Source organism: Branchiostoma belcheri, unplaced genomic scaffold (assembly GCF_001625305.1).
Source record: "Branchiostoma belcheri isolate BF01 breed outbred unplaced genomic scaffold, Haploidv18h27 scaffold66, whole genome shotgun sequence".
Taxonomy (NCBI): domain Eukaryota; kingdom Metazoa; phylum Chordata; class Leptocardii; order Amphioxiformes; family Branchiostomatidae; genus Branchiostoma; species Branchiostoma belcheri.
Genome location: NW_017804309.1, coordinates 1,450,540 through 1,461,109, shown reverse-complemented (window position 1 = coordinate 1,461,109; position 10,570 = coordinate 1,450,540). Strand labels below are relative to the sequence as shown.

At 41.3% G+C, this 10,570-nt stretch overlaps 4 protein-coding genes across 11 annotated transcripts in view; 2 read left to right on the top strand and 2 right to left on the bottom strand.

Moving 5' to 3' along the window:
- Positions 1-1,272, bottom strand: part of LOC109483820 (translation initiation factor IF-2-like) — a 6,437-nt gene extending 5,165 nt beyond the window's left edge. Inside the window, exon 1 of the mRNA XM_019786969.1 lies at positions 1,099-1,272. Coding sequence (XP_019642528.1) covers positions 1,099-1,145 — 47 coding nt within the window. The 5' untranslated portion in view covers positions 1,146-1,272. The remainder of the gene's footprint in view (positions 1-1,098) is intronic.
- The window catches only part of LOC109483822 (eukaryotic translation initiation factor 3 subunit K-like), a 7,099-nt gene extending 1,466 nt beyond the window's left edge, over positions 1-5,633 (top strand). Inside the window, exons 1-8 of one of the 2 annotated variants that reach the window (XM_019786970.1) lie at positions 1,330-1,444; positions 2,077-2,175; positions 2,339-2,459; positions 2,913-2,987; positions 4,089-4,155; positions 4,364-4,441; positions 4,763-4,888; positions 5,369-5,633. In XM_019786970.1, coding sequence (XP_019642529.1) covers positions 1,392-1,444; positions 2,077-2,175; positions 2,339-2,459; positions 2,913-2,987; positions 4,089-4,155; positions 4,364-4,441; positions 4,763-4,888; positions 5,369-5,406 — 657 coding nt within the window. In that variant the 5' untranslated portion in view covers positions 1,330-1,391 and the 3' untranslated portion in view covers positions 5,407-5,633. Of the gene's footprint in view, positions 1-1,329; positions 1,445-2,076; positions 2,176-2,338; positions 2,460-2,912; positions 2,988-4,088; positions 4,156-4,363; positions 4,442-4,762; positions 4,889-5,368 lie in introns of those variants that run through there. The other variant, XM_019786971.1, reaches the window with a different exon arrangement.
- Positions 5,634-6,055: 422 nt separating this feature from the next.
- On the bottom strand, positions 6,056-7,401 carry LOC109483688 (acylphosphatase-1-like). The gene is made up of 4 exons (XM_019786729.1): positions 7,092-7,401; positions 6,737-6,753; positions 6,392-6,525; positions 6,056-6,206 (listed from the first exon to the last, which is right to left on the bottom strand). The coding sequence occupies exons 1-4, from the start codon at positions 7,147-7,149 to the stop codon at positions 6,092-6,094; spliced, it is 324 nt and encodes a 107-aa protein (XP_019642288.1). The 5' UTR covers positions 7,150-7,401; the 3' UTR covers positions 6,056-6,091.
- Positions 7,402-7,797: 396 nt separating this feature from the next.
- The window catches only part of LOC109483797 (proteasome activator complex subunit 4-like), a 23,093-nt gene continuing 20,320 nt past the window's right edge, over positions 7,798-10,570 (top strand). For 3 of the 7 annotated variants that reach the window (XM_019786918.1, XM_019786917.1, XM_019786914.1), the window contains exon 1: positions 7,798-8,101. In XM_019786918.1, coding sequence (XP_019642477.1) covers positions 7,812-8,101 — 290 coding nt within the window. In that variant the 5' untranslated portion in view covers positions 7,798-7,811. Of the gene's footprint in view, positions 8,102-8,468; positions 8,625-10,570 lie in introns of those variants that run through there. The other 4 variants (XM_019786916.1, XM_019786915.1, XM_019786911.1 and 1 more) reach the window with 3 other exon arrangements.

The window sequence follows — 10,570 nt, the reverse complement described above, 5'->3', positions numbered from 1 at the left end:
AGTGGGAAATGATTCAGCTGTCTATTTCAACATTTGATGATTTTCCCAGCTGTCTGTTAAACAAATTACTCCATTTTTCAGGCCCACAAAAGTGTAAGTAATGTTCCATCTTTCATGGACCATTGGTTTTGGTAAGCCCGTAAGTATGATCCAGACGTATAGAATGCTCGCATGTCCCTAAGCCCACCAATCCGTCTTCCTTTTTCTCCAGCTATCAGCTCTGCTTTCATTGGCGCCACGGTTGGTGGCTGGGAATAGGCAGATTCGGGTCAGGCCTGGCAGGGACATGGGGTGGTGTTTTATCAAGGTTTGCTGGGTAAACAGTGGCGCTGCATACTGTGGGCTGAAGTGCACAGGCGAGAGGAAAATAGACACAAACATATTTTCCCTTCTTCTAATTTTTCTTCTCAAGTCGCACAAGTGCGTGTAACAGGTGGAATGTTCCACTCGACGTGACAATGGGACACCCGGAGGGCTGGGAGATCTCAGGACAGGTGTGATTTTTCTTCAAGGAGGCCGCAACAAACGAGTTTAACCTAGCAGAACCGACAAATAATACACGTCGGTGGGGCAGAATTAGGGTCCCTTTGAGCGACCATTGTTTGTCTAATCCGAACCCAAACTCGATAAAGCCGCCATTTTATTCCCACTACCAAAACAATCTTGACAAGTTGTAAAGAATATAACGTGACCGGGACAACGCGAGGAAATATTCATGACTCCGAAATCATTAGTTGGAAATAAGTAAAAAAATACTCTCTGTCACAGCCTCCATAGTATTTTGGGTGACAAACCACTACCGTTACCGTCCCAACTCAATGTTACCTAGAAACCACCTGTGTATGAGCTAAAGGGTCTAACTTTCCACCATTGACGAATTTCCCTTCGGACTTTTTATAAAACTGAGGAAAGGTTTAGAATACACAAATAGCAGAGGAATTTATAAACTCCATCGTTCAAGCAGTTCCTTTATGGTAGTAAGTGTTTTTCAACTCTATATAGCATGCTGTAAGGGTAAGTCAAGTGGCAGATGAAATTTCACGAGTGGAGTTTTAAGTTGGTGAAACAGTTCTAGTCCTTTTCTGATCAACAACTTACTTGTATCGGTCTTCAACTCTCTTCTTCTGTTGGATATGCCCCGGCATGATGAATCCGAAAACTTGGCAAACGTAAAAGAGAGCAGCAACCGCAAATCATCCAGAAACATGCACCGGCATAAAGGACACTCGGTTTGTTATGGATTCCACCTGCACGCCATGTTGTTGCCAAGGGCAACGGTGCAGTTCACAGCAATGTCGCTAGCCGTCATCACTGAGCGTCTAGTGTTGCAATATGACTTCAGTGTATAGGCGGCGCTGAGGCACCAGAGAGGAGGTATACATGTGGTCAAAATGGCGGAAGCTATGAGAGCGACAGTCGCAGCACTACTGCATGGAATTGACAGGTAAGTGAGGTTATAATCTCATCCAAAGTAACAAAAAACATACTTAGATGATTGATAGGTGTACTGAGGAACATATTGAATTCTAAGATGGCTGCTGGACAGCCTAAATCGAACCGTATTTTGACCATATGCCAAGGGATTGTCATGCCTACAGGTCTGTGCTGAAAATTATCTGCTACTTCAGGGCTTGCAGCGCGAACAAATTATGATGGTAGGAAATAATCAAGTCGAACTTTCCTTCAATCTGAGGGCCACCCATGTGTGGAGAGAGAACTTTGAATGGTTCAGGTTGTTTAAGTTGTGTACAAATTATGTTTGTGTGAGTGTGTGGGGGGTGGGGGTAGGACTTTCTGAAAAGGTATTCATACAAGCTGTTACCTATCTACCTATCAAGATCATGTTAGAAAAAACAAAATTATAGATCTCCTTAAAATAGCTGTGTTTATTGGTCATTAAACAAGTAAGGTATTGTGCATAGGCTTAAAAAAAGGCTGGTAAGTGCCTTCCAAATTATACTAGTAATTTGCATATACTTTATTAATAACGTTATCATGTAAACGATATAATGAAAAACAGTGATCGTCCGTATATAGTATGAATCCTGTACCTTGTTTCTCTCCTGTACCCCACAGATACAACCCAGAGAACCTGGCCACCCTGGAGCGGTATGTGGACCTGCAGTGTAAGGAGAACACCTACGACCTGGAAGCCAATCTGGCTGTACTTAAACTGTATGTTTGTTCACCCCCACTTCTGCTTATACGTTTCTTGATATGTAGCTTGATGGTTGACCAGTTGTCCTTTCCTACTACATGTGCTAGTATTTGGCTGATGTGGTCACTAGGGTCTAGGTTCAAGTTTATGCAACTACTCTTGCTTGCTTCTTGTCCCCAGGTACCAGTTTAACCCCACGTACTACCAGACAGCTGTGACGGCACAGATCCTGATGAAGGCCCTGACCAACCTGCCTCACTCCGACTTCACACTCTGCAAGTGTCTGGTGGACCAGGTCCATGTATCCTTTTGCTGACAATGTGTGCTAACTGCATCATTACCTCAGTCAGTGTATGGAGGATTTGTTTTCAGAGTGTCTGTTTGCTTGTGTTTCTGTAGTTACTAGTATTTCCAAATGCCAGGCAAGTCAGGGACACTGACAGGAAAGTAGGTCAAAGGTTCTAGAAAAGGTTATGTCAATTTTATGTGTTCAATTTCCTGTTACATGTACTAGGTAGTAGTAGCAATATCCAATCAATCAATCAATCAATCAGTTAACCAGTTAATGAAAAAAAAGTGTGTGCCAGAAAGGACAGCAAAGGGAGTATTACAGCGTGTCACTATAGAAGGTAGGACGAAAGTTGTCTCTGTCAGTTTTACTAGACTCTCTAATCTTCACAGGATATAAACTAGGAGGATGAAAAATATGGCTTAACACGCAGTATATGATCTGTCCCTTGACTTGTGACCTCAGCAAGAAGAGGAGATGATCACCCGTGTGACCTTCCTGGCTGACCTGCTGGAGACGTGTCAGTTCAAGCTCTTCTGGGTAGGCACGGTTTCCTGCTGCTGTGTTTACTATCTTTCATCTACAGTGATGGGCAATGAAGTTCTGTTTTGGAACATTTGAACCCCAAATCCTTTCTACTTGCATCTCTCTCTCTATCCAGTTTAACTTCTTTTTCCCCCAAACTGGGGGCTAGACGTGCTTGCATCAAGTGCAAGTCTTTTTTGAAGCAATGTATATCATCAGGGCTCGAAATTCATTTTTGGGGATAGGTGCACTGGTGCACCCAACCTAAAAATTTAGGTGCACAAAATTTTTTTTTTTGGTGCACCATAGCATTTACCTAATAGTTTGATCTTACTGGTCCTAATAGTTTGATCTTTAATACTGGTCCTCTTCTGAGCTTGAATCTGAAATGGGAGCTAACTTCAACATCTTTAATAATAAGTACTACAACAAAGATTTTATTATATTTCTTTTTTATTATTAGATGCCTAGAATATTCTGCATACTATTATACATTTTGATATGTACATTGTAAAAAGAATGTACATGTACAAAAATATTTGGGTGCACCCACAGAAAAAAATTGGGTACACAGCTCCAATTGGGTGCACTAAGGTGCACATGCACCCAGTATTTCGAGCCCTATCCATGCCCGTAGCCAGGATTTTGAATGGGGGGGTTCTTCCCACTGCTTGAGGGGACCTCGAGCGCCGTAGGCGCGAGGCGAGCGCCGAAGGCGCGAGGTTCCTAGGGGGGTCCGGGGGCATGCTCCCCCGGAAAATTTTGAAAAATGAACCTTCTAAAATGGCATTTCGTGCATTTTCAAGAGGATTTCCAAGAAAAAATCAGAGATAGATTTTTATTCAATGACAAAGGGAGCAGTTTTTCTACATAAAATGTGGACCAAAAAGTGGACCTTTACATAAAATGTGGACCAAAAAGTGGACCTTTACATAAAAAGTGGACCAAAAAGTGGACCTTTGAGCCTTGTGGGGGGGTTCTTCCGAACCCCCCGAACCCCCCCTGGCTACGGGCATGCTATCCTTCTGTGAAAGATCCAGTCATATCTTGAACAAAGTTGTTGTAAGTTTAATCTGTTCAGAGTGTCTGAAGAACCTTGTGTTTTTCCTTCTGCAGAAGGAGATCTCCCTGACACCTGAAGTCATTGAGGGCGTCTCTGGGTTTGAGGACTCGGTCAGGAAATGTAAGCTGACTCTGCTCTGGGAAAGCAGCTGTTTTCCTCCAATTTCTGAGCTTCTATACATGTACATCAAATTGAAGCTTTTAAGCCAAATGTTTAAGTAATGCAGTTTAATTTAAAGTGCTACCTAGTCAGAAAAGACTTTTTGCTATGAATATTATATCTGTACATCACTTTGTCCTGCACTAACCCCAACTGTGGTGGATTGCAGTTATCTGCCATGTTGTCAGCATCACCTACCAGAGGATAGACAAGCAGACTCTGTTGGAACTGCTGGGAGACATAGAAGGTACATATTGTTGACTTTAATAAGCTGTCAACTGAGTAGCAAATTTGTTGTCAATCAGACTTGAGTGAATAATCTAGAGTCAGAATACGAATTAAAGCTGTAAGCTATATTATTTTCCTCCTACACATTGGCATTGTTCTAGATCTCTGTTGGGGTTAAGTACCTATGGTGATGTGCTGTTTAGGTGTAGATGGACTGTATCAAAGTTGTAGATTGTGTTATGTCATAGAGTAATAAGCTCCTAGAGTAAATACATTCCTTGTGGAACAAGTTTGGCTTGCAGAAGTTGGGTGAAGTGGTTCCATAAGTCGTTGTTTTTAGATCACCAGCTGAAGCAGTGGATGAACAAGTACGGCTGGCGGGACGATGGAGAAGGTTTTGTCTTCCTTGCCAACCAGGAGGAGAACGTCAAGACCAAGAACATCGTGGAGAAAATTGACTTCGAGAGTAAGTTCTTCCCACATATCAAGTCAAAGTCCTTCCCACACCAAATAATACCCGGGGGAACATGCCACCCAAATATGTCTTAATAGCCATACAACTTTGTACAATCATTGCAGCAGGGGGCTAGTCGACTGGTAAAATGGTGAGTGTGGGTTCAACTCCCATACATTTTCCTAAATGCTGAGTATACTATGTCAAGAAATTTGTATGTACCAGTTTTAATGTCTTTGGTATGACTCAGCAGGGGATTGAACTCACTTGGCCATTGCACAGGTTGTCTACTTTTAAAATGGTACCAGTGTAATATGGAGATTGACCATTCGAATTGTTTAGTGGAGTCTTATTTAATATGTTGGAAAACAGTAAATTTTCTTCCATATGAGTTACTGAATTTTTTTTGAAAAAAAAAATAACAGCTGCTGAATTTTTTTTGAAAAAAAAAAGCAGCCTTACTGACAAGACTTGTTCCCTTTACCCTATCAGGTGTAGCAGGCATCATGGCAGCCTCCATCCAGCGATGATGATCAACTGTCAGGGATGGGCGTCAAATTCCAGCTATCGTAATATTGTACTTGTAGTAGGATGTCGTACAAAGTAAGACTTCATCAGGATTCAGATTTGTCCTTAGTTCTGACATGACAACTATAGTGAAGTCCTCTCTGTCAAAGCTGGCAAGTGAGAAGACCATCTGTAGTTGACTTGAGTAATATCAGATAGTAGACAATTAAACAGATTCAGGCCAAATGAAGTTCTGTATAGTTTTATTCCCACTTTTTTACTGTTGTTTTACACACAGAGGTGTCATGATTGGCACTACAGACACATGTTATACACACCGGTACATTATCTATATATACATTTTGTTCCCCCAGTCTTTACCTACAACAAAAGAGAATAAATATCTTCACTTCGGCTACAAGTAGATCTGTATAAAATGCTGACTCAAATACCTGCTTCAAAACAACAAACAGATTTATTTGGCAATCTGTTTAAGTATATACAAGATAAACAGGTTTAAATAGTTAAACAAAGTACTAGTACTTGTATGCTAGGTTACTGTTCAGTATGTGACATTTTGTCTCTGGATAGGACAATAATAAAGACACATAACACACCTTTCTAGCAAGCACATTTGTACAAATTCATGAATACTTCCCGACACATACACTTATGTCACTCAGAAAATGTACAGTGTTTGGTCAGTTCTTACTTTCTAATGTCGAAGGATGCAAATTCTAGTCTATCAACGATGCTTTCATTCCTGAATTGTGCATCTGTGATCTTGGACTTGGGGCTTCCTGTCTCTCTCAGCCACTTCTTCCTGGAAACAACATTGGAATATTATCTTACAGAAAAACAGACTTCAAATCATACCATTTTTGCTGGAACATCTAAATTGGAAATGCCATTGTGTAGACATAAAAATTTATAAACCATAACAAATTGAATTGATCCTTCATTATATACTAGTACACTAGTTAAGTTCTACAGAGCCAGACAACTCACATGACTTGCACCTTGCTCTCCTCCCCCTGCACCCGTCCAACCACAGTCTTCAGTGCAGCCTGGCCGGGCCGCACTTTCACCTCGTTCTTCACCCAGCCAACCAGTCCCAGCCGGTCAGCCGTCCTCTTTGTGTTCTAACTCAGAAATATAATACAGTCAAACCCTTACCAATAAACACCTGCATATGGACCACCTGTCTGTTGTGGTGACATTCTAATAGTTGCTTAGATTTTTATTTCCAATCCCACTGATGATTTTATCCGCCTAAGATTTGTTACATGAATGTCAGGACCGATTGCATCACCTTTCCACTTATGCAAGTAAAAAAAATGGTCATTTTCCTACCTTTCTGAAGAATACACCTGAAAGAGAAAGAATCCAATGAATTCAATCGATTGTTGGTTGAAACAGTTTTGTAATGCAAGCATTTGTATTACTAACAACATCATTCTAAATACACAAGTAACACAACTTGACAGATTGACAGTACTTTGCTATTCTACAACTTAGTACAAGGTAATTAACGACAATAAACATTGGACAATATTGTGACCTGATATATAACACATACCAGGGTTGACGGAAAATTAGCAGTTAGAAGCTTCAATCTTTATCGTTTACGATATAGACTTCCCTATGAAAAGACGATTCATTTTGCTGTTGACTGAAAGGGTATACAATATACCCGCATGCTTCTAACCTTGCACTTTCCCAAAAATTTCGTAGTCGACAGACACAAGTCTGCCAGACGCCGCCATGTTTCCCCTCACAACCACCTCCACCGCAGACAAACGCAACGGTTGAATTCATGAAGTATATTTCTAAGACAATGTATCAAAACAATTGTGGTAGTAAATTTTTTGATACAAATGCCGCATTTTGTTTTTAAGACTTGGTTTGGAAGCATCCCAGATGGGTTTCAGTGCCTTGGTAAAATCAATATTACTTTTCAAAATAAACGTTAACGTTTTTGACGTTGAGGTTACTTGAGGTCAACGATTCGAAACAACGTTACGTCATGTAATGATTTAGTTTTTACTTATTGCTCAGATAAAATGGTTCCAAATTATATTGAAATTTATATTGAATAAAGGAGTTCCTATAGATGGTACGATGATGAAGTGCAGGTATTTTAGGTGAATGTTCTTGACCCTAGAAAATCACACACAGATTCTAAAGTTTATTGGAATATTCTATTACCCATGCGGGGGAAGTTGTCAGTTTTGCCTTCGTTTTATCGAAAATTTCTGGGAAAAATACATATCAGCCTAATCGACAAACATGTACATTTGAATACATAGACATGTAGTATTAAATTGTAAGATTTCTCAAACTATTTCATCGTATGTCAATAAATGTATAACTTTTAATTGCTCGGTACAGCTTGGTACTATATTTAGTTCCTTCCATACGTCACCATATGAGTCACTGTAAACCGATCAAATATGGCGGCGCTTCTTTCACGGTGACATTTCAGAAATTTGTAGCTGAGCGATCTGAACGTTTCTTCAGAGTTATGGCGAATCGAGAGAAAGCTCTCGGCTTCTTGCCACAGAAAGAGATAGTCTATAACAAGTTGCTCCCCTATGCGGATTGCTTGGACTCGGAATCCAATGAATTCCTGTCGGAAATCAAGGCGAATTTGGGCCGTGCGGTGGCACTGAGAGAACTGAAGCCGGGCGCGACACACTGGACAACACGGCTTTCCACGTAAGTATGCGATCGGGATGCATATCTTTGTCTTTGTCGACAGAATTTCCTAAATGTAGTATTACCTTACCTTAAATGTAGTATCAGGCTTCGCATTACCATAAATAAATGGGTCCCGTTGGAGCGACAAGTTCGTGTTGCACAAGGCCAGATTGTGGCATGGTGAACTCCGACCGTCAGCAAATAAATCAGATTTTATGGATGGCATCAGGAAAACACAGGTGAAAATCAACTACAGTAATGCTGCAAGTAAGACTGAATTATGTCCAATCAACCGGTTTTTGATTGTGAGTGTTTGCTATGTCATGCATCTCGCACGCCCCCCTCCCCCTTTCTCAGTCCTCATGACGCAGCATGATCGCCATCAGGATTACGTTATGTTTGGAACTGATGACTTGTTTTTGAATGACGCATTGTTTTGTCCATATGGTTCCAATTTTCCCGTTCCTTTGATGACTGGGGAACATGACACCAACTCCAAAATAGATTTTTGTTTTGCTGACAAAATTCCAAGTTCAGCTTCGTATGTTGAACTTTGTTATTCTTATTGTTTGTTTTTTAAGTGTGAACTGGAACAAATCAAGGCCAAATGGCAGCTACGTGTTGTTGATGTTGATTGTATCAGGCTTTTTGACAAGTGGGTGGCCTTGTGGTTTGAGTGGTTGGTGCATCTGGCTTCAATTATAAGCTCAATTTAATTGCCTAATTTGAATTTGCAGTATATACAGGCCTTTTTCATGATGCCATTGTGCTATGTTGCATGCTGTTGCTGTAATATATTATGTCAGTGAAGTGTATGCCGTATGGGATGATTTAAGTTATATTAATAATGATGAAAAAAAATTGAAAGAAAGGTTCTCATTGTAGAATGTTTGTGGCAAAACTGAACATAATCCGGATAACAAAATCTTTGTGTCATTGACATCATGCACATCGTAGCTCATTTGAATCATTATATATTAAATTTCTGACATTGATTATTAGTAGAAAAACAACCCTTAACATAGTGCCATTGTTTTTTGGTGGTACAAATGAATGAATAAGAAATATATGTCCTTAGAATAGATACAAGCTTTTCATATGATGTCACTTGCACCATTTTTTATTACACTGTACAAAACCACCCAACATACTTAACTTGTAATCCGCTTACCTTGTTGCTCTGTACTTCGGTGGTAACAGTGAATGTAGCAAATAGGAACCCATATACACCTACATTTGTACTATACTGTACTATACATGTAGTATATAATCCCAGTGGACCAGTGCACCATAGGTCCAGGTAGACATCAGAAAATTATACCTGCACAGTCAGTGAGTGCCGAGTTTCCCTGCACTTAGGCCCGATTTAGACTAGAAACGCTTAAGGGGTTTTGGCCAGGGAAACGTTTCGGAATGGTTAACCGTTCCCGGTCTAAAGAGGAAAAAACGGTTTGTTAGGGGTTTTCGCGGACCGTTTCCGAAAACCACCTCCATCGTGGTTTTCGACCGTTTCAGAACCCTTCAGCGGGGGGGCCCGAAACACTTTTTGCTAGGTCTAAAGACGAAGGGTTTCTTGAAACGGTAAACCAGGTCACGTGTCATATGCTAATCACATGCTAATAAGCCCGCGCGCGTCCATTTTCTGGTAGATTCACGCCATATTCGATTGTGTCCATTTTCGCCATTTTATATCGTGTATTTCTCGAATTTTCGTCATCCTTTACGTCTGGAGGGATGGCAGAAGGCCAGGGAAGGGTCTGGACCCAAGAAGAGACCCGCTGCTTGATCAGCTTGTGGGCCGATCAAACTATACAATCCCGCTTGGAGACCTCGCGTAATAGGGAGGGCATACAGATGCTTGTGGACGGGCTGGCGGCTGAGGGGTATTTACGCACCCCAAAGCAGGTTCGGGCCAAGTTCAAGGCCCTGAAACACAAGTATCGTAAGGCCAATGAGGCAAACCGTCAAAGGTCATCATAGGTCACTGTGGGTCAGAAACATCCTGCGCCACGGGCGGCCCGAAACGCTTCCGCCTCCGTGTCTAAAGACGAACCGTTTTCTGTGGCGAAACGTTTCGTACCGTTTCGAAACGGTATACTGTTTCTAGTCTAAATCGGGCCTAAGGTGCATATGCCTAGAGTGTCAGCCTTGTTAGCTTTCATCCACTCCCCAAGATCCGCCACCAGGCAACAATTGAGTAGGTGCTAAAAAGGTTTCCATGGTGATTTTTGGAAAACTGGACAGGAACACGGTCATAAACAGCAGCTTGCAAGGAGAAATGGCTCTACACACATCCATGTGAAACTTCCTGCAGCCTGCTCACCCAAGAAAAACAACATGGGTCAGGTGAAAAATATAGTCGCGTCATTGGACTGCTGCTGTTTGAGGTCATCCAATCACATGAGGCCCCACCCAGCTCGCGCAGCTTGAATTTTGCTCATTATTAGATAATGAACCAGCTGTTACGATTGCATGCGGGTTTAGTCT

Coding starts and splice junctions, on each gene's coding strand:
- LOC109483688 (XM_019786729.1), bottom strand. CDS start 7,149: ATGGCGGCGTCTGGCAGACTTGTGTCTGTCGACTACGAAATTTTTGGG. Junction 6,207..6,391: donor GAGAGCAAGGTGCAAGTCAT/GTGAGTTGTCTG, acceptor TGTTGTTTCCAG/GAAGAAGTGGCTGAGAGAGA.